The sequence below is a fragment of the Mustela lutreola genome, chromosome 16 (assembly GCF_030435805.1).
Source record: "Mustela lutreola isolate mMusLut2 chromosome 16, mMusLut2.pri, whole genome shotgun sequence".
Taxonomy (NCBI): Eukaryota; Metazoa; Chordata; class Mammalia; order Carnivora; family Mustelidae; genus Mustela; species Mustela lutreola.
The window spans coordinates 55,437,421-55,459,077 of record NC_081305.1 but is presented as its reverse complement, the minus strand read 5'-3'; the positions used below and the strand labels follow the sequence as shown (position 1 = coordinate 55,459,077).

Here is a 21,657-nt window from a genome sequence, read left to right as displayed (position 1 = left end):
CCAAATGGTGCCCTGAGTTGGAACTTAAAATTCTTTCTCTCCCTTCCCCTCTGCTCTTACCCCCGTCACCCATCTCTTCCTCTCAAAAAAAAAAAAAAAAAGAAGAAGAAGAAAGAAAAGAAAAAAGGAGAAGAATTTCCGCTTTCTGTGCCCTCCATGAGCCAGTTGAGGCTGGAGCCCCTGTAGGAAGGCGCTGCCAGGGGTAAGCTCTACCTCCCCTTTCTTGTTCTCAGCTTTAGACCAGTATCTCTGGAACCTCTGCTGAGAGGCATCCTCTTTTTCCACTTCTCTCCCTCCTGCTGATGTAGCTGAAGCTGTGGTCAGACTCTTGCTTCCTCTCCTTATCACCTTCAAAACCTCAAAGGAAACTACTTTCTTGGAGTGAGGACTTGGCCACATACCCCATCGCCTCCTCCCCACAGAGGGTGTCTCAAAGGGCCTATGAATCAGTGGGATTTGGGTTCCTTGTGGAAACAAAGGTGCAAGACTGGAAATCCTTTAAGTTTTTACTTTTTTAATTTTTTTAAAGATTTTATTTATTTGACACAGAGAGAGAGAGACCACAAGTAGGCAGAGAGGCAGGCAGAGAGAGAAGGGGAAACCGGCTTCCTGCTGAGCAGAGAGCCCAATTCAGGGCTCGATCCCAGGACCCTGGGATCATGAACTGAGCCGAAAGCAGAGGCTTAACCCACTGAGCCACCCAGGTGCCCCAATCACTCCTTGAAGCTTTTATTTGGGGTATGGTCTGAATACACATGAGCAAGACTGGAGTCCCTGAGGGGGCTGAGAGAGAACTGGAAGGACCTAGGGGTGGTTGTGGCTCTTAAGAGGTTGAGGATGGGGGCATTTAGGGACCAAGGGGGTGACTTTAAATACTCTGGGTAGAAACTGTTAGGTGGGAGTTTGTTAAGGGGCAGAGGTTTCTGGGGTACCAGTGTGGGATTACCTAGGGGAGGAAGGGCTGAGGTGGGGAGGTCTCCGCAGGTGGATGACTTCTAAGTGAACTTGGCTTCTGTTACAGCTTTGGGCAGACTGCTGACTCTGTGAGCTCTTCTGTGAAATGGGTACAAACGTCCCTCTTCCAGGACTGTGGCCAGGACTCAAGAGAACCGTAGATTGACAGGCCCTTGAATGGGCTCCTTGAATGGCAGCTGCAACATTTCCAGGGATTGGGGTCCCAAGAGTAGGGTATGAGGCCTTAGGGACAAAGGAAGGTTCTAGAAGTGTTTAAGAGAGCAAATTCTGGGTGTGTGGGGCTCCCCAGGGTGCAAGGACGACACTGCCCACCCTCCTGCTACAGCCTTCCTCTACAGCCAGAGGAGCTTCAGCAAAGGGCAGTGAAGGATACTTCCTGGTCCCCTGAATTGGGTCTGGGCATTAGATGAGACCTTTTACTTTTACAGAAGTGAAAAGGTCGAGCTTGTTCACTGAACAGAATGGTATGTGCACTGAGAGGTCACGTTGGTTGAAAACACTGAGGTGTGTACCTACGTGGAGAAAGATCTGGAAGGATCTGCTCAGGGAGACAGGAATGTGAAGGCTTGATCTTTCTGATCTCTGCCCGACTCTATGCTCTGGCTCACACACTGCCCGGGGTTGCTTTTGGGAGCCAATGGTCATTAAAAGCAAAGCTCTGAGCACCACCCCTGTGCTCCCCCCAAGCCAACTGCAGGCCGGCCAGGCCCCACACTCTGCAGCTTCCTCACCCTTGCAGGCTGCGTTCCTCACCCCTGCCAGGTCCGTGCCCCCCACAGCCTATGCAAGGCTCGGCAGGAGGGCCTTCTTCCTGCTCTTGGCCTCTGCAGTGGTGTCAGAGTGCAGGGCTCCCAACTGCCTTCTCTAGGCTGGGTCCCACGGGTTTGCTCTCAGCACACGGCTTTCAGAGAGGCTATCGGAGAGATCTCACCGGCTTCCAGTGTGGCTAAGGCAGAACGATGCAGGGGGATTTCTATTTAGCCTGTTCACGTGACGCCTTTGGGTGCTCACGCTTTGCACTGGGACTTCGGGCCACTCTTACTCAATATTGATGCTGTGCGTGTGCATTCACTCCAGGTTTTACTCCTAACGTCAGACCACCTTTAACATAATTAGCCCGCGCCTTCAGATTCTGGTCTTGCAGCAGGCACAGGGTGGAGGGCTGCCCAGGGGGGGCCCTAGGGCTCCAGCGCAGCCAAGGAAGGCACCACGAGGCCAGTGAGTCCCAGCCCGTTTATTTGGTCTCCCGTGCACTCAGGCCTGCATCACCGGCCTCGACTTCTCAGCCTGCAGCTTCACTCCAGAGCCCGCGAAGCCTGTACCGCCCTGGGGAGGTGGGGACAAGGCCAAGTTGGGGGCAGGTCGGGCTGCAGCGGGGTGGGAGAGTCCTAAACCGTATAAGGTAAGGCAGGACCCGGGTGGAAGATCGCGGGCGGGGCTGTGGAGGACGCTGGCCTCCCGGGAGGGGCGTGGCCCCGGGGAGGTGAGGGAGGAGGGGGCGGAGCCTCGGCGAGCGAGGCCGCAGCTCACCCGTTGCAGCACAATGATGTCGCGGTCTGTCAGCTTCTCCCCATTCACGGGGTCTACCATGTCTTTCCGAATCAGCTTCTCCACGCACTCCAGGGTGACCACAGCCCCACTACGGTGAGCGTGAGGGTCGGGGGCACTGATCAGAGGCCCCGCCCCCAAGAAGGAGCGCCACACCCCCGAGCCCCGCCCCGCACCCAGTCCCGGGATCCTCCCCCGGGTGACTCGCGGGACTCACGAGGGCCGCAGCACAGCGCAAGGCGTGGCGTTGCTCAGGCTGTCGCGGGTCACGGCGCACACGTAGCGCTCACTGCGTGTGATGAGCCCCACGCGGTCCACGGAGCTGTCGAGCAGCGTGAAGCGCACGGGGGTCAGGTCCGACATGCGCAGTGGCTTCCCGGACATAGGGCAGGTCACGATGCGCGACTGCGCAGGACAGAAGGGAGGCAGGGTCAGCGGGCAGGGCTGGGGCCAGGTGTAGTTAAGGACTGCGGGGGGTGGGGTGGGGGGTGTGCCAGCAGGGAAGGGACCCTGGGGTCTTCTGGCCCTCTGGGCCCAAGTGGGCACAGGGCGCTGGGAATGCTCACAGGCTTCTCCAGCTTGGTGGCCTTGGCCTCGGGGGTCAGCGACGGGATCCAGAAGCTGGGCAGCGCTTTGTCCTTGTCCTTGCTTGTGGGGCCTGCACTGGACCCAGGTCGGGCATCATCTGCCGGGGGGAAACGGGTTGAGCTGCCATACCTGGGGAGGCACCCGGCCCCGAAGGACCCCCACTCACTTGCAAGTCTGCTCCCCCTCACCTGGGCTGTTCCCAGAGGCTGCCTTGGGCGTGAAGGGGTTGAGGGGCCGGCTTACGATGGCTGCCTCCTTCTCCAGGAAGCCCCGCACCTGGTCCTGGGCCGCAGCCCGCTGCAGCTCTTTCTGCTCCTCCCGCCGGGCCCCCCGCTGCTTCTCGTAGGCCTGTGGACAGCCAGAAAAAAGTGGACTGTGCATCTCCCTGTGGGTTGTGAGTCTGCCGGTGGCTCTTCCCATTTCACAGGTGAATAAACTGAGGCCAACAAAGGGGACAATCCTGGTACTGTTCTGAGGCTGGTGACTGCCAGAGTGTGACCCTTTATTATGCTGTGATTAGAGCCAGGGTGTGGCTCTGCTGCCCTTACTTGTCCTTTCCCCTCCTGCAGGGCACAGAGGTCATCTCCCATTTAGCTGGTTTGGGACTCAGTGGCTTCTCTATTCCTGGGCAGCAGAGCAGTCAGCCGGAGACAGATGCCCAGACTTAAACCTTGCCTCTGTCACTGATGAGCTCTGTGGCTTCCAGTTAGCGCTGTGACTTCTGGTCTGTTTCGTCTGTAAAACGGGCTAACAACCACGACCTACCTCGCAGGCTCACCGGGTTATGCAGGATGATTTTTGGAAACGCTTAAAACCTTGCCTGGCACATAGCAAGCGCTCCATAAATGTACCTGTGGGCCATGTTTTTTTTTAGAGTGTAGGTACTACAGAACCCGTTCTTCCCTGGAGGTGAGTTCCAGGAGAGTGAGGAGCACTTAACATTCGCGCAGCCTGGGCTGCGCAGGTGGGGTGGATGTGCGCGTGCGCGTGCGCAGACGCAGGACGCGGGGCTGAGATCTGAGATTGTCCACCCCGGGTGGGGGAGGAGAGCACTGCAGGTGACTGCTGTTGTGGGGTAGGGGTATCTGGTGTGGTCACCGTGATGAGGGAGAACCCAGGCAGCCACTAGACCATGCCGGGGCTCACGGGTGCCGTGGAAGCCACTTGGTCAAGACAGATGGCTCAACAAGAATCAGCCCTTGGTGTTCGGGAAACCTGGCCGGGAAAGGAGGGCGGCAGGGCAGCTGGGCCGCAAACATGGTGATAAACGGGGTCCTTCCTGTCCATGAAAATAGTTCACCCATGGGAAGTGGTCGTGGCTCCAAGTAAAGGCCCTTTAAATTCTGATCTGTGCATATCTCCCGCTTGCCCTGCGCTGCCTGATTTGGCCCCATCAGCCCATTTTGGAGCCATTGAAATGAAGGCCCAGAGATGAGGTGACATCAATTCTCTCAACAAGCATTGGCGGAGAACCTAGGGCCAGGGGGCGGGCAAGAGATCTGTGGGGGAAGTGGGCATGTGTTGGCCTCAGACAGAATCACAACCCAACACGTGTCAAGAGAAGCTGTGGCAAGGGCAGACCCCGGGGGGCTCTGCACTAGCAGGTCAGAGGAGTCAACTCCTGGGCTGATACCTGCGGCAGAAGGATTTAAGCATAAGTGGGAGGGGGTCGTGCACCGGGCAGCGGGAAGATCGAGGGAAGGCTCAGAGGGAAAAGGAACTCAGAAAGGAAGCCCAGGGTGGTTCTGCTTGTGAGCTCAGCATCAGATCCGCCTGCCCCTCCCCTGTCCCACTCCCACCCCTCCCCATCACCTTCATCTGCCTGGCGATCTCCTTCTTCTGGTGCAAAATGTACTCCAGGATTGCCTCCCGCTCATATAGGTAGCCATCCGGGCTGTGAGGACAGACAGGACAGGGTGATAAGTGTCGGCTCCCTACCTTGGGCACCCATTAACACCTCTTAGAGGGAGCAGGTCACTGGGTGCTCGTCGCGGCTCCCTAACCCTAAGATATTCATTTCCACATCCCGTGGAACACGTTAGGATCACGCCCGTGTCTTGGATGAGCACACTGAGGCTCTGCGAGGTGAAGGGGCTTGCCCAGGGTGTCCCGGCTATGCGGGTGGCCAGACCCCTGCATGCGGCCCCCTCCATGCAGGTCCCCAGCTCACGTGACAACAGGGTCATGACAGGGCTGCAGAGAGAGGCAGCAGCAGTCAAAGTCCTTGACAGCATCCCGGCTCAGTCGAATGTTCTGGGTCCCGTAGCCCGAGGCCGCTGGGGACAGAGACAGAGGGATGGGGTGCCAGGAGATATGGCCTTTGCCAAACCCCAAGAGAAAGGCACAGAGAAATCTTGGAGGCAGCAGCGGGTAGGGGGGAAGGGGGAGGAGGGGGGTGGGGTGGAACCTCTAAGAAACAGGCAGTCTGTGTGTCTCTGTGCTGGGGACAGGGGCACAACCCACAGGAAGGTGTTCATCCGGAGGGTAAGTGACAGACAGGCAGGCCCTGTCACTGAGGTAGCCAGGTAGAGAGGCTCACGGATGACTCCCCTCACCCCTCTGCCCCTCTGCTCCAACTCAAGGGCCTCTATCTCTCTGTGCCTCATTTCTGCCGCTGGAACACAGCCATGACAACGGCGATTCGATTCCTTCCTCAGTGGGTGGTCGGGAATCTGAGGTGAGGTCACGTACAGAAGTGCCCATTACAGGGGTGGGGGGAAGGGAGTAGAGGATCACGCAGGCTGTTCCTCATAAGTCATGACCATCTGTGGAGAGCAGGGGCAGACATGCCCTGAAGGTACAACCAGAGAGGTAGAGCAGGGATGGTGACTTCAAGAGACATTTGTCCCCCTTCCAGACCCCGTACCTGTGTCCTTCTTCTTCTCGTGGTAGGTGTAGACGGCTCCTGCTGTGCAGTTCTTGCCATGCCGTGTCATCCTGAGGGACGGAGGGGACAGTTGCGAGGCTGTGGTGGAAGGAGGAGGAGGCCCTCATAGCTGATCTGCCCCTGCCCCCGCCAGATGGGAAAACTGGGCGTGGGTCAGGGGAGGACATTATTTATTTATTTATTTTAAACAAACTGCTGGAGGGGCCGCAGAACAAGATTTAATGGGCTGTTTCTTCTCTGATCTGCATTTTATTTAATTATTTTTAAAGATTTTATTTAATTATTTGATGGAGAGCGAGCGCACGAGTGGGGGTAGGAGCAGAGGGAGAAGTGGGCTTCCTGCCTGCCACAGGGTTCAATCCCAGCACCCTGAGATCATGTCCTGAGCTGAAAGCAGACATGTGACTGACTGAGCCAGTCAGGCGCCCCCAGGAGAGGACAGTGCTTACGAGGTATCTAAACACCTCAGAAAGGAAGTCTGGCATTTGACTTTGAAAAAGACCCACATTCCGCTTGAGGAAGCAGGCATTGGAGGGGGTGCGCGTGTGAGTTACTCCGAGGCAGTAGAAGATCTGAAATCCAAAAAAAGTTCTAGCTGCAGATGAGGCTGAGTGTGTCTCCTGACACACATGGGGGAAGCGAGGGGCCTCGGAGAAGCTCCGTTTCGGGGGTGAGGAGCGTGTGTGTGCTTTGTGGGTTCCCACAGGCTCACACAACTGAGTGCTGTCCTCTTTCTCCGGGGTGGGTGAGAGCATCTGTAAGCAGAGGTGAAATCCGCATTCTGCTTGAACTGTTGCCTAATGTTACCAACTGCACCGGAAAAAATCCACATCATTGAAATGACCCTCCTAGCGGGGCTGACTGCACACTGTGGCGGGGACCATGGACAGGGTCCGCCACCCAGAACACAGGCTGGTGTTCGGAACGTTAGCAAAGAAAGCATAGGAGACTGCACTTGGGTGACATGCCTCAAAGACATCATCAGAGACATCTGTGTGGGAGCATGCCCACAGACGTCCACAGCAGTGTCATTTGCACCAGAGGGGACTCAAAGGCAAATGGACCTCCCTCCCTGGGAGAATGGATGCTGATGGGCCCCGCCTGGAGACCACCCAGCTAGTGGGATGCAACCCGCTGGACGTGTGCGAGGCATCGTGGGTGGATGTTAGGGCAATACTGGGTATGAAAAGTAAGGGGGGAAAAGTAAGAAATGAAATAGGATCGCTGCTAGTCTACACGTGCCCAAGGTGGTACTTTTTTTTTTTTAAGATTTTATTTATTCATTTGACACACAGAGAGAATGAGAGAACAAGCAGGGGAAACTGCAGAAGGAGAGGGAGAAGCAGACTCCCTGAGCAGGGAGCCCAACGAGGGGCTCGATCCCAGGACCCTGGGATCATGACCTGAGCTGAAGGCAGATGTTAACTGACTGGGCCATCCAGGCGCCCCAAGGACAGTACATTTTAAAGAAGACCCTAGTCTTCTTTAAAATGTCCTCCAGGACCCCAAGGAGGGTACACACTGTGCAGACGGGGTAGGGACCGACCAGGGGCTTCAGGTTATAGGGATCAAGAATTGGGCAAGACGACCTTGAGTCCAGGGTTGGCCATTTCCTTTCCCTGAGCCTTGGCTTAATTTGGCAAAAAGTGGGGATAACTGCGGGATCTAGATGACAGGACCAGACTGCCGTGAGAACTGCAAGAATTGCTCAGAACTGGGCACACAGCGGGTGTTGGGGAAATATTCTCTCCAGCTCTCTGGCTGTAAGAAAGATCCAGAAGGCTGGTGTGGGGGTGGGGGTGGGGGCGTAACCGAGGGCTCCCAGAATGCAAAAAGCAGCTCTGTCTTTATGCCCCTCTTCTGGTTGCCTTCGGAAACTTGGCTTTCACATTCAGAACTTGAACCGCAAACCTCTCTTTGAGCCATGGATCTCGCTCTCCCCCTACCGGCTGGCGTCAGCCCTCAGGACTAATTTCTGGTCTTCGGTATAGGGACAGAATAGACGCATTGACCTTAGGGATGCAGTCTGATGTATTCTGACAAATGTATCTGCCCTTGTGGCCACCACCCCAGCGGCAGTCACAGTGCTGCCTGCAGGAGTTAACCTTGGTGAAATACGCCAAATGTGACCCTCCTCCTCTGACCTTCCCTCTTCCCCCAAGCTTTTGAGCAAGTGTCCAGCACCTGCTGTCTCCCCTGGCTCACAAGCCACCTGCTCCTCCCCGGGGCCCTCCGGCTTCCGCCCCAGCCCTCTACTCCCCCACTGCCACTCCCGAAGGTCGCGCTGACCTTCTCCTGGACAAATTCTCCGCTCTATTCTTAGTCATCAACTGCCTTGACCCGCTGCGGTATTTGGCACTGGGATGCTTGTCTTGTGGCCAAACAACTGGGGTTTCTACGCTCTTCGGCTTCATGGCCGGGGACACTTTCCCTCCAAGAGTGAGAGAAGCAGCTACGGAGGGAGCATCTCTATTTTTTTTTAATTGGCCAGGCAATGATAGCAACAGTATCTGACTGTTGGTCCGGGGACCCTTGTGGGGGGTTCCCTAAGATGCTTTCAGGGCATCCACAAACTATATCCATAATAATACTAAAATGTGTTTGCCTTTGTGACTCTTATTCTCTCACAAGGGTACTATGGAGTTTTCTGGAGACTGTGTGACATGAGGATGTCACTGCTCTGACCACTAACTGAATATGTGCTTTCGTGTCCTTGGGTTTAAAAAAATTTTTTAAAGATTTTATTTATTTATTTGACAGAGAGACAGAGAGAGGGAACACAAGCAGGGGGAGTGGGAGAAGGAGAAGCAGGCTTCTCATGGAGCAGGGAGCCTGATGCAGGGCTGGATCCCAGGACCCTGGGATCATGACCTGAGCTGAAGGCAGGGGCTTAACCGACTGAGCCACCCAGGCGCCCCCTAAAAGATTTTTATTTTTTATTTTTTTAAATATTTTTTTTAAAAGATTTTATTTATTTTATTTGACAGACAGAGATTACAAGTGGGCAGAGAGGCAGACAGAGAGAGAGGGGAGGAAGCAGGCTCCCTGCTGAGCAAAGAGCCCGATGCGGGGCTCGATCCCAGGACCCTGGGATCATGACCCGAGCTGAAGGCAGAGGCTTTAACCCACTGAGCCACCCAGGTGCCCCTATTTTTTTTAAATATTTTATTTATTTATTTGACAGACAGAGATCACAACTAGGCAGAGAGGCAGACAGAGAGAGAGGAAGGGAAGCAGGCTCCCCGCTGAGCGGAGAGCCCGATGCGGGGCTTGATCCCAGGACCCCAAGACCAGGACCTGAGCCGAAGGCAGAGGCTTCAACCCACTGAACCACCCAGGCGCCCCTAAAAGATTTTTATTTTTAAGGACTCTTAATGTGGGGCTTAGACCCACAACCCTGAGATCAAGAGTCGCATGCTCTAAAAAAAAAAAAAAAGAGTCACACGCTCTACTGTCTGAACAAGCCAGTCACCCCATGAATATACTACTTTCAATGGATGAATTTTGTGTTATGGGAATTATAACTCAAAAACAAAAAATTTTTTAGCATCAGTTTTAATTTCTGATACAGCAAATATTGATAGGTAGAGCTCACAAAAATGGAAGTTCTCGGGAGTCCTCAATGACTTTTAAGACATTGAGACCAAAGAGTTTAAGAACCGCTGGCCAAGGGTTGAAGGGCTGCCAGGTGACAGGGCCAGGATTTCTCTGGAAGTTGAGCTCTCCACCCACTGCTCTGTACTGTCTCCTCATTAAGGCCAATTCCAAAATAGAAAATGGAACTACTGCCATCTGCTGTCACTGGTGTTTCAGAGAGGAACTATCCAAAACGACAGCCACTCATCAGCGTGCCCACTTTCCTGGGCAGAAGACAGGCTCCCGGGATCCCTCAGCTAGGAACCCATGGAGCCAGGATTCGAACGCAGGCAAGCAGGCTGTGGGGCCACCTTCTTGACCACGTGGCAGCTGTCAGTCCTCCCAGGAAGGGAGTATGGGCCAACCCGTCCCCCTTCTGTATGGAGGCTTCACACTCCAGAGTGCATTTTCATCTTTCAGGCCGTTTCAATGCAGACACGAAATTTTCACCAGAAACCCGTGACCTCCATTTAGGTTTTGGGATTTCCCGCTGCAAAGGTACATTCGTATATCCCCTTTGTTCCAAGCACACTTAAAAGCTTTCCAATAACTGAATCAAATGTTGGTGCTACAATTTAAATGAATGAAAATGAGGAGTCCCTGGGTGGCTCAGTCGGTTGGGCTCTGGTCATGATCCCATGGATCCTGGGATGGATGCCCTGTCAGGCTTCCTGCTCGGCAGGGAGTCTGCTCCTCCCTCTTCCTGCCCCACCCCAGCCCTCAGATGAATAAATAAAATCTTAAAAAACCTAAACTGAAATTAAAGAACTAGAAAATCCAGTCCCTCAGTCAAACTAGCTACTGATCCAAGTGCTTTCCAGGCTCCTGCTCGAATAGCACCATGCTGAGATGGGATTTTAAAAAACCGTGGCCATAGTACCACTGACTCACTGATGATTCCGTAACATCTACTACCTATCTGGTGTTCAAATCACTGCTTCTCTCCCAGCTATCTTTTTCTGCAGTTGGTCTGCTTGAATCCTGAGCCAGGGGTCCTTAACCTTTTTGGTGGGGCCGGTGATCCCTTCGAGAACGTAGAGAATGCTCCACACCCGCTCCTGAAAATGGCATGTGTCTGGCCATTCCAGAGGTGTGGAGGCTTCTGTGTTAAAAGGAAAACCAAGGGCGCCTGGGTGGCTCAGTGGGTTAAGCCACTGCCTTCTTCAGCTTGGATCATGATCTCAGGGTCCTGGGATCGAGTCCCACATCAGGTTCTCTGCTCAGCAGGGAGCCTGATTCTCCCTCTCTCTCTGCCTGCCTCTCTGCCTATTTGTGATCTCTGTCAGTGTCAAATAAAGAAAATCTTAAGAATAAATAAATAAATAAATAAATGAAAACCAAGAGGCTAATTACTCTCAAGGAAATTGAAGACAGAAATAGGACACGATGTAAGCACTACAGAGAGAGTTCCCTAAGTGCAAAAGTTAGCATGTGAGACTCTCTATTAATAATGGCTAATGTTTAGGGGCACCTGGTGGGGGGGCTCAGTCCGTTAAGCATCTGCCTTGGGCTTGGGTCTTGATCCCAGGGTCCTGGAATCAAGCCCCACATTGGACCCCCCTGCTCAGCAAGGAGCCTGCTTCTCCCTCTTCCCCCCTGCTTGTGCTCTGTCTCTCTCTCTAACAAATAAAATCTTTTTTAAAAATAATGGCTGATGTTTAAAAAAACAAACAAGGCTGATGTTTATTTAAGAGGTTCAGTGAACCTGGCCCTGTTCTAAGCATTTTACGCGTATTAACTTCACCGAATCCCACAACCACACAAATGGCTGCTGAAAACAAGGACAAGGCTCAGAGAAGGTGCTCAACTGCACCTGATGTTTGACCCAGGCATCTGAGTCTGTGGCCTTGACCATCAGCCTGAGGCACTGGGCCTGACTCTCAGTGTGGAGCGGGACAGCTAGCTTATGCCTTGTTGCTCCCCTGGAAATTCTGTCCCCTTTTTCCTCCTAGACTCCATTGAGCAGCCCAGTCCTGTGGGAAGCTTGTCTCTCCAGGCTGAACTAGGTGATCCCTGTGCTCTGATAATACCCGGAGTTACCTCCAATAGAGCGGCTATCTCTTGGTATTTCTCCCTCCAGACTAGGAGCCCCTGGAAAGGATGGGCCTGGAAAGGACTCTCATCTGGGACCCAGCACTGCCTGGCACCTGGAAGGGCTCTCACAGATTGTGATAGGATCCGTTAGCTGCTGCCAACTCTTGATCTCAGGGTATGGGTTTGGACCCTGTGTTGGGCTCTGTGCTGGGCATGAAGCCTACTTAAAAAAAAAAAGAGGGGCGAATGGGTGGCTCAGTTGGTTAAGTGTCTGCCTTTGGCTCAGGTCATGATCCCAGGATCCCTTGCTCAGTGGGGAGCCTGCTTCTCCCTCCTCCTCTGCCGTTCCCCCTGCTTGTGCTCGCTTTCTCTCCCTGTCTGTCTGTCAAATAAATAAATAATTTTTTTAAAATTATTTATTTATTTGAGAGAGAGAGAGCAGAAGGAGGAGGAGGAGTGGAGGGAGAGGGAGAAGCAGACTCCCTGCACAGCAGGGAGCCCGATGCAGGCGGGGCTCTATCCCAGGAATCTGGGATCATGGCCTGAGCCAAAGGCAGACACTCAACTGACTGACTCTGAGCCACCCAGGCGTCCCTAGAAAGAAAATCTTTAAAAATAAATAAATAAGGGACATCTGGGTGGCTCAGTCAGTAAGTGGCTGCCTTCGGCTCAGGACATGATCCCAGCATCCTGGGATGGAGCCCCGCATCGAGGTTCTTGCTGGGGGGGGGGTGCTGGTAGGGAGCCTGCTTCTCCCTCTGCCTGCCTCTCTGCCTGCTTGTGCTCTTGCTATCTCACTCTCTCTCTGAAAAATAAAGAAAATATTAAAATAAAATAAAATAAAATAAAAACAAATAAGTAAATAAAATAAAACTGGGTAAAGGATCAGAATAAACATTTTCTCCAAGGAAGACAGACAAATGGCCAATAAGCACATGAAAAAAACATTCCACCTCATTACTTATTAAGGGAACACAACAGAAAAACCATGAGATACCAGTTCATGCCCAGTAGCATAATTTCAAACAAAATGTCAGAGAACCACAAGTATAGAGAAACTAGAACCCTCATGCACCAGTAGTGGGAATGGAAGCTGGAGCAGCCACTTTGGAAAAGTCTGGAGGTTCCTCAAAAGTTTAAACATAGAGTTACCGTTTCATGCAGAATTTCCATTTCCAAGGGAAATGAAAACATGTCCACCCCAAAACTTGAACACAGATGTTTATAGTATTCAGAAGAGCCAAAAAGTGGAAACAACGCAGGTGTCCATCAACCGATGAATGAATGAACTATGGTATACCTTAGACTAAGGAATAGTATTCAGCCATAAAAAGAAAGTATAGATACATGCTACAGAATTAACCTTGAATTTAACCTTGAACCTGCATTAACCTTGAAAACATGATGCTGAATGAAGTAAAAAAAGAAAGAAAGAAAGAAGTAAAAAAAAGAAAAAAAAAGAAAAAATCCATTTATGTAACCTGTCCAGATTGGGTATTTCCACAGCGAGAGGAAATAGAGTAGGAGATATTAGTGCTGGGTGGAGGGGAGAGTGGGGGGTGACAGATCATGGGTATCGGGTTTCTTTTTGGAGTGATGAAAATGTTCTACAACTGACTACGGTGATGGCTGCACAGCTCTCTGTATATACTAAAGACCACTGAGGGTCACCTGGCTGGCTTAGTCAGTAGAGCATGGCAACTCTTGATGCCTGCATCATGAGTTCAAACCCTACCTCAGATGCGGAATTTACTTAAAAAGCAAATGACCAACCAAACAAAAACCACCAAAAAAACCCAAAACAAAACACCACCCCACTGAATTGTATACTTTTTTTAAAAACTTTTTTTTAAGATTTTATTTTAAAGTAATCTCTACACCCAAGGTGGGGCTAGAACTTACAGCCTCGAGATCAGGAGTTGCAATCTCCTCCAACTGAGCCAGCCAGGCACCCCTGAATTGTAGACTTTAAATGGGTGAACTATATAAATAAATCTGATTTTTGTTTAAAAAAAAAAAAAAAGGTAAGTCAGCAGAATTTGGGTTTGCCCTGTTGACCCCTGGCATGGAGATCATAAGTAAAATGAGATTACAAGGAAAAAGACAAATTCATAACCAGAAGGTGTGATCAAGAGAGTAAGGGATCCAGTTTCTTTTATAAATCAATTATGCCAATAAGAAAAAAGGGTGGGATGGAGGGGGCTGTTCTAAATTAAGAGGAATTTGAGAAACATAACAGCAATAATTTGACTAGATTCTGATTCAAACAAATGAAACTTTTTAAAAAGGCATTTTTGGCCCACAAGATTTGATTATCAACCAAGTAATAGGTAATATTCTAGAATTTTTGCTTTTGGAAATGTGATGATGGTATCGCGGTCATGTCAATGTCCCCTGTTTTTACACATGCATCCTTAAAGTTTAAGGGATGATATGTCACGATGGGTAGGATTTGATTTACATATTTAATTAAAACAGTACGTTAAACCAATATGGCAAAAAGATTACTAATCGGTAAATCCGGGTGGTACGCATACTTATATCATTCCTTCACTTTTATGTAAGTTTGAAGAGTTTCTTTTTTTAAATTTTATTTAACAGAAAGGGGGGGGCGCACAAGCAGGTGCAGTCGCAGGCAGAGGGAGAGGGAGACGCAGACTCCTCGCTAAGTGGGGAGCACTACCCGGAGCTCCATCCCAGGACCCTGAGATCACGACCTGAGCCGAAGACAGAGGCTTAAACGACTGATCCACTCAGGCGCCCCAAGTGTGAACATTTTCATAACAGAACGTTAAAGTAAAACGCTTTGAGGTCCAAGTTCACACCGACTCAACAGCACCGTCGCGATGAGAGCCCAGGTCGGCCGGACCCCAGAACTCCAGGGACGAAAAGGTTAAACCCTACACCAAGTAAGAGAAGGCAGGGGCTGTCCAAAAGGTGCAAAGGCGGCGGCCCGCGGGGGCACAATCTTCTCGCTCTCCCTGTCACAGTCTGGGAAATTGAGGCAGGTACGGGATCCGTCTTCCTCAACTCCCATCTCCTTAGGAACCCCCCTCCCATACAACCAAGAGTCCCAGTCTCCCCTTCCCCTGAGACTCCCGGCCCACCGCCGTCTACCGTGGAATACCAACTCTCAGCGGAACTGGCGGATGGAGGCTCGGCTACCTCCAGAGGTTCCTGGGAGATGTAGTTCAGCTTCAAACTTGGGAGGCCTGGAGGGCTCTATCCATGATTGACAGGGAGTCGGGAATTCGAAATCCTATCGCTGTCTCCCTCAGGACCCCAGAAGTCCAGCCCGCGGGAAGGCGATCGCAGCAACACTATCCCACTACCGCCTGGAACTCACCTTACAAACGACTCCTCGTTCCTTCGTTGCTTCTTCAACTGTGCCCCTACACCGGAAAGGAGGGCTGTTTTCCCCGCTCCGCTTCGCCCACTTCCTCCCGGAAAAAAAAAGACCGGAAGTACAGATGCCCCGAGTTACCTCGTCTGACTTGGTAAATCCTCCGTTCTTCTTTCCCTCCCTCCGGAAACGGGAGTAGCAACCTGAAGGTTCCGGTTAGTGCAACTGGAGTGAATATGGGGCGCGTTTAGTATACAGTATGTAGGCATTTCCCCGGGCGGGCGGTTATCCTGCTTAGACCCAGGCTTTGCGTCTCTCCAAGTCCGAATTTAAGGATTAACCACTTCGTCCAGAGATTGGGAAATTCATTCCCCCAAGTGCATCAAACACTTGTGACATGTTGAGAGACAATTGAGAAGGGACAATTCTTCTGTTCCCAGTTTATAAGGAGAGCAGTTGAGAAATCAGAAGTCAAATCCTTCAGATCACCTCAGGAAATAGGAACTGACTACAGCATCGCCCACCTACCCCCAGGAACCAAGGCATACTTACATTTCCCGCCAGTTTTTAGCTATCTAGCTATCTGGAGACCTCGATATTTATTTCCTAGCTCACCCACGGAAACTTCCATCTCAGAGAGACCAAAAAGGGAAGAGGTACATATCCAATCCCTTAAGTGCCTCCCTTAAGTGCCTCCATGGTGTCGGAGACGCTGGCTTCCCTCAGGACTCTCTGGACCTTGGGCCCTTCCTCCTAAGGTCCCTTTAAATACTTTGTCCCTTACCTGAGTCCCGCCCAGGGCAGGTAATCACAAACCCCGCCCCTCTGCCAGAAACCGGGATCGTGTGGATTCCCCGGAGAGGGGCACCCCTCCTACCTCTCCCCTCCCCTCTCCCCTTTCCCTCATTCACAGCTGGCCGCAGCTGGCGGGAGGAAGCCCCGATTAAAAAGGAAGGGAAAGCGCTCACAAGTCTGGGCAGGTAAGTGAATGTCCCCTGGAGGCAGAGCCTGGCTTGGGGACTCTGGCCTCTTGGCTCCCTGCCCAGCTGGGACTCAGAAGTTCCCGTCCCCCAGCCCCAGGAGTCCAGGACCTCCACTCCCTTCTCCCCCTGGACCCAAGAATATAGGCTCTTTGCCTCTCCTGCTCTTGTCTCTCCTGTAATCTTTCATCTTTTGGGGGTGGATGTGGCAATGGGCACAGGGAGAGGCAAGTGTAGGTGGAAATTACTAGGAAGAAAGGAATCCTGATCACCGATGGACGTGTTTATGGGCACCTACTATGTGCCAAGATTCGTGCTGGGTGCTGCAGACTTGGTAGAGGAAAAATACGGGCTCCCTGCCCCAGTCTGGGGAGGCACGCTTCTTTCACTCAAATCCTGCTTCTGAATCTGGCAAAATCATATGACCTTGGGCAATTCTTTTACCTCTCTGTGCCTCATGTTCCTCATCTGTAAAATGGGGATAATAATAGCATGGCTGTGAAAATTAAATCGAGTTGCTACAGGGAAACTACCTTGAACAGTAGCTCAGTGACCTGGCCCAGAAATCAAGCTACATGAGTGTCTGCTATGACTATTATCACGGACCATAGCATCCAGTCGGGGGGACCGTGCCTCAGCCCCAAGTGCCATTCCCCAGGGGCTGAGGCACTTGATACTGCTCCTGGTTTCAGGTGTTCATAAAATATGAGGGGCTACCCCTCTCTGCTACTGCTGTACCTGGGACTGACCACCTGCTCAGACACCACACCTGGTGGGGAGCAAGACCAAGGTGAGTGTTTGTGGGATGAGCTGGTGTCCAGGCACAGACACCCCCCCCTCCCCGCCCATCCACCTTCCCTGGACTCAGGAACCCTTGCCTCTAGTCCTCTTCTCTCCCAGGACTCCACAGTTCTCAGTCCCCTTAGGCCCGGGTTCCTCCATGTCCCCAGTCTTAGGAACTCTCCATTTTTCTGTCCTTCGTGTCCTTTAGGTCCAGGAGTCTTCCTGGACTCCCCAGAGGCCCAGAACTTTCTAGGAAGCCATAGACGGATTCCACGAGCCAATCACTGGGACCTGGAGCTGCTCACGCCAGGGAACCTAGAACGAGAGTGTTATGAGGAGCGATGTTCCTGGGAGGAGGCGAGGGAGTGTTTTGAGGACAATACTCTGACGGTGAGAGCCTCTCTAGGCCCTGGGATATTCTGGCCCACAATTCCCTCTACCCGGGATCTCAGAAATCAGGGTGGGCTGGTGTGGGGGGTACGGAAGCTCCCATTGACATGCTGTCTTTCCATCTGCTCGACTTCCATCCTTTCAAGGAGCGCTTTTGGGAGAGCTACATCTACAATGGCAAAGGAGGTGAGTGAAAGGGAGGGAGGTGGGGGGGGTGGCTCTCGTTCTGGACAGCTAAGGCAGCCCTTTCTCCTGGAGGTTGATCCAACATCCCCTACCCCAAATTTGCCTCCTCCAAATCCCATGCTCCCTGAGTATGCTGGAGGTGGTTATTAGAAGAGTCCCCTCCTTTGAGACTAGAGTCCCTGCCCAAAGAGCCCACCACACCTCATTTGGAGGGAGTTTCTTGTCTCTAGGAAGAAGGAAGTACAGGTGGAGAGGGGTTACAGCCCTGGGGCCTGTGAGGCCTCAGGCTCAGAGGCGCCGACCCACCTGAGCCCCACTTTGGAATCCAGAGCCCCAGCCTCTTCTGCAGCTTGGTTGCTGGGGGACTGCTCCCTAGCAACGGGGCCTGGCCAGGCCAGGCCAGGTGGTAGAAGCCTGTGCTTCCTCACCTGCCCAGGCTGTCCACCCCCACCCCTTTCTGTGAGTTCTAAGGACCCACCGTGGCAGCAGTCTTGTTGCTAAGGGGGGACTGCTCCTTAGCAACCAGGCCTGGTCAGGCCGGACCAAAGAAGCCTGCAGCACTCACTACCTGGCTGGCTTCCCCTCCCCCACAGCCCCATCCCAGCCTTGGCCTGGTTACCAAAGAGGCCTCCCTAGCAACCACCCCTAGCCAGGCTCAGGACCCAAGACCCACTGCCCAGGGAGGAACCCCCTGCCTGTACCAGACGCACCCGCCCCACCCATTATGGTGGCCTGGTTGCTAGGGGTGGATGCCCCTTAGCAACAAGCCCTAGGTCTGGGCGGGAGTCCTCACACTGGAGCCTGGTTGCTAGGGGAGGTGACTACCTCACTGCAGGCCTAGTGAGGCCTGGTGGCTCCTTGAATCCACCTGGAACCTGTCAGAATCCGGAAGGCCTGCCTTCTCAGTGTAGCTCTTTGCTAAGGGGCCTAAAGTCCTGGGGTTTACCATTTGACCAAAGCTCCCGACCCAGTGCTAGAGGAAGTGTCCCCAGCTGCAAGACCCCAGAGGGCCTCACCAAGCTGGAGTTATCCCTGTGTCTCCTTCCCTTCAGACATGTGGCCTGGGATGGCTAAAGGCCTAGGGTCCTAGTAAAAGGTTCACCCCCAAATCTATTATTGGGGTGGGGGAAGGTCCCGAAATTCCTGCACTAATAAATGAATTTTTCATAGCTTCTGGTCAGTTCAGAAACCTTCCTGTGATTCCGCCCTTTCTTTGGTGTTGAGGTCTTTGGCCCCCTGTGGCCTGGGTGTGGTAAAGGGACTATGTTCCTGAGGGGAGAGGGGTGCCAGATAAAACACAGGACCCCCCCCCCCCATCGGTTAAATTTGAATTTCAAATACACATGAATAAATTTTTTAGTATAAATATATTCTAAATACTCCAAGGGACATACACTAAAAAAAATTCATTTTGTATCTAAAATGAATGTTTAATTGGGTATCATGTATTATTATTTGCTAAATCTGGTGATGCTCAGAGTGGGCATTTGCTAAATCTCGTAATCTCCAGTTGCCTGCCTGAGCTCCCCACCCCCACCTTCAGTGTGTCCATTGCCCTCTTAGCAGATGGATTTTGTTTGGGGGGATTTCAGCCATGCTGTGTCAGGGAGGGGCCTCTGTCACCATGGGGATCCCACTGCCATAATTTTTTAGCCCTAGATGGAGTTATCCTAGATCCTTTATGTGTTTGAGCTCAATGAATTTCCACAATGCATGGGGGAGGAGTTATTGTTCCCATTTTACAGAGCAGCAAACCGAGGCTTAGAGAACCAAATGTGTTGAGTTGCTTGGAGTCACACACCTAGGAAGAGGCCCTGGTTCTGTGTTGCTTCTTTTTTTTTTTTTTTTTTTTTAAGATTTTATTTATTTATCAGTGAGAGAGAGAGGGAGAGCAAGCAAGCACAGGCAGACAGAATGGCAGGCAGAGGCAGAGGGAGAAGCAGGCTCCCTGCTGAGCAAGGAGCTTGATGTGGAACTCGATCCCAGGACGCTGGGATCATGACCTGAGCCGAAGGCAGCTGCTTAACCAACTGAGCCACCCAGGCGTCCCTCTGTGTTGCTTCTTGATCTGTACTCCTGACACAGGGGAAAGTATTGGGTTATTGTGGTAAGTGATAGCCCTTGACACAGTGTCCCCCCCTCCACTGCAGGGCGTGGACGAGTAGACGTAGCAGGCCTGGTGGTTGGGCTGACGTCTGGGATCCTGCTCATTGTCCTGGCCAGCTTGGGAGCCTTTTGGTATCTGCATTGCCGACCGGGCAGAGGCCAGCAGCCCTGTCCCCAAGAGTAAGGGGCATTCAGAGAGAAGGGGCCCAAGGGCTGGAAAGCAGGGTGAACAGGAAGGAGGAAGGGTGGACCTCAGGAGACGAGTCAGGGATTGGGACAGGTGGGTGCTGAGGAAGGATCTGAGGAGACCATCAGGTGGAGAGTCAGACCGTGAGGCTGTGCGTGGATGGGTATTGTCGTTTGTCTGACTATATCCTCAGTACCTAGTACACAGTAGGAGATCGATCAGTATTTGCTGCCTGTTTCCATGATACTGGGTTTTGCGTGATTATTACTGTGTGTATTGTATCTGGTGAGGCTGCATCGTGGGGTCTCTGGGTGTCCGTGACCTGTCAGTTTCTGTAGTGACAGGCTGTAGCATATGTGTGTGTGTGTAGGTGTGTGTGTGTGTGTGTGTGTGTGCACCTTATGATTGTCTAGGTATGTGGTTCTCAGTGGCAGGGTCCAAGAAAGTGCTCGAGTGTCAGTCTGGAAAGTATGGCTGGTCTGGGGGTTTTTCAGAAGAGTTATTGTTAAGAGCGGCACTGGGAAATTTGTGAGTGGGTGTCTCTCTGTGTTGTGTTGGCTTGTGTGTGTGTCTGCCTGTCTTTCTGAGGGGCTGTCTTTTTCTCCATTGCTCTCGCTGTAGCTGTAACGCATGTGTGTCTGTGAATAAGAGTGTGTCTCAACAGTTGATTTGTGTCTCTGCCTGTCTCTGTTAGTCTGCTTGTCATTCTGAGTGGAGGGTCAGGCTGAAGGTGACCCTTTTTCTCCCTGCTATTGCTCCTTTCCTCTTGTGTCCCCCTGCCACCCTCAGATTCTCTGTGTCCCTAGGTCTTCCCCACCTGCCCTCTCCCAAGTCCATCCTGTAGGTTTCCCCTGCTAACGGTGTACTTTCTGTCCACAGAGCTGAGCTCATTAATCCCTTGAGTCCCCTGGGCGACCTAGGCCCGCCGACGCCCCTGCCTCCACCCCCACCCCCAGGCCTCCCCACCTACGAGCAGGCGCTGGCGGCCTCTGGGGTGCATGATGCACCTCCGCCCCCCTACACCAGGTACTGGGCTGGGCTTGGGCTGGGCTTCTACCCGGGGGTGGGGCGCGGATGGGAGGATGCTGAGGGAGGAGGGGCGTGGTCTCAGGGGCGGGACTTGGAATTTCTAGCTTATTATCCCGGGCGAGGCTTGGAGCGTGGGGGCGGGGTCCTAGGCAATTGTCTGGGGGCGTGGTCCAGTGTTGTCTGTGTGGAGCTTTACGGGAGGGTGGGTCTTGTGCCCAGAGGGTCTGCGATTGGCTGAGACGCCCGCGGGCGGGTCGGAGTGGTCTTGATTCAGGGGGGAAAAACAGCCGGGTCTTTGACTCCCTGTTGTGCCCCTCCTCTTGCAGCCTCAGGAGGCCTCGGTGAGGAGCTGCTTCGGAGCCGAAGTTCCCCAGATTCACAGCGGATTTCAGAGCCCCCATGCCTCTTAAACTACGTAGCTGAGATCCGGGAGTGGTGGGAGTAGGGGTCGTCCGGCCCGAGGCCTACCCTGGCACACGTGTTTCCGCCGAGTACGGATACGCGCACATCCCTGGCCAACGTGTTCCCTCGCCCCGGCTACTCGCGGGTCCCCAGGCTTTTCTGACGGGGGGGGGTACCGCCAGTCCTATCCCCCCGGGTAGGCGTCCGTGGAAACTCGGACCCCGGTGCGTAGGCCGGGTATTACCCACTCGCGTGAGTGAGCAGGTGTGACAAGACCATCGCCTTACAGTGCTATGGGCCACGCACACGCAGGGCCCTGCTTATGCACATGCATGTTTTCGTGTGCTCCCCTTGCACGCTCGCGGGCGCTCTGCAACTCAGGGTAAGGGTGGGGGCATATATGCAAGAGTGCTTATGGGGGAAGGGCTCGCATTGCACCGGGAGACTGGAGTTGAGCTCCACTCTTAAATGAAGAACCTTTGTAAAAGATACAAAAAGTGAAACAAGGCAAAAAAAAAAAATAAACTAAATAAACTGAAATGCATTCAGGGGCGCGTGTGCGCGCGGCGGAGTTGGCTTTCTG

General features: G+C 52.8%; 2 protein-coding genes across 4 annotated transcripts; one reads left to right on the top strand and one right to left on the bottom strand.

Moving 5' to 3' along the window:
• Positions 1 to 497: 497 nt before the first annotated feature.
• Positions 498 to 15,422, bottom strand: NOSIP (nitric oxide synthase interacting protein). Of its 3 annotated transcripts, none has more exons than XM_059150816.1 (9): positions 15,153 to 15,422; positions 5,978 to 6,048; positions 5,282 to 5,387; positions 4,924 to 5,005; positions 3,300 to 3,459; positions 3,090 to 3,208; positions 2,741 to 2,928; positions 2,506 to 2,614; positions 498 to 2,301 (listed from the first exon to the last, which is right to left on the bottom strand). In XM_059150816.1, exons 1-9 carry the CDS (start codon positions 15,278 to 15,280, stop codon positions 2,230 to 2,232), a joined length of 1,035 nt encoding a protein of 344 aa, XP_059006799.1. In that variant the 5' UTR covers positions 15,281 to 15,422; the 3' UTR covers positions 498 to 2,229. The 3 variants fall into 3 exon arrangements, with proteins under 3 accessions (XP_059006799.1, XP_059006800.1, XP_059006801.1); XM_059150817.1 differs by lacking the exon at positions 15,153 to 15,422 and adding an exon at positions 15,015 to 15,115; XM_059150818.1 differs by lacking the exon at positions 15,153 to 15,422 and adding an exon at positions 15,015 to 15,071 and having other exon boundaries at positions 5,978 to 6,076.
• Positions 15,423 to 15,820: 398 nt separating this feature from the next.
• PRRG2 (proline rich and Gla domain 2) lies at positions 15,821 to 21,618 on the top strand. The gene is made up of 7 exons (XM_059150823.1): positions 15,821 to 15,991; positions 16,684 to 16,781; positions 16,983 to 17,164; positions 17,311 to 17,350; positions 19,501 to 19,636; positions 20,523 to 20,669; positions 20,999 to 21,618. The coding sequence occupies exons 2-7, from the start codon at positions 16,697 to 16,699 to the stop codon at positions 21,015 to 21,017; spliced, it is 609 nt and encodes a 202-aa protein (XP_059006806.1). The 5' UTR covers positions 15,821 to 15,991; positions 16,684 to 16,696; the 3' UTR covers positions 21,018 to 21,618.
• The last annotated feature ends 39 nt before the right edge of the window (positions 21,619 to 21,657 follow it).

Excerpts from the sequence above, each read along its gene's own strand:
- NOSIP (XM_059150816.1), bottom strand. The coding sequence starts at position 15,280 with ATGCCTACATACTGTATACTAAACGCGCCCCATATTCACTCCAGTTGC. Across the intron at positions 3,460-4,923 it reads AGATCGCCAGGCAGATGAAG|GCCTACGAGAAGCAGCGGGG; the intron begins GTGATGGGGAGG and ends GGCTGTCCACAG. Across the intron at positions 3,209-3,299 it reads AGCCTCTGGGAACAGCCCAG|ATGATGCCCGACCTGGGTCC; the intron begins GTGAGGGGGAGC and ends TCCCCCCGGCAG.
- PRRG2 (XM_059150823.1), top strand. The coding sequence starts at position 16,697 with ATGAGGGGCTACCCCTCTCTGCTACTGCTGTACCTGGGACTGACCACC. Across the intron at positions 16,782-16,982 it reads TGGTGGGGAGCAAGACCAAG|GTCCAGGAGTCTTCCTGGAC; the intron begins GTGAGTGTTTGT and ends CGTGTCCTTTAG. Across the intron at positions 19,637-20,522 it reads CAGCAGCCCTGTCCCCAAGA|AGCTGAGCTCATTAATCCCT; the intron begins GTAAGGGGCATT and ends TTCTGTCCACAG.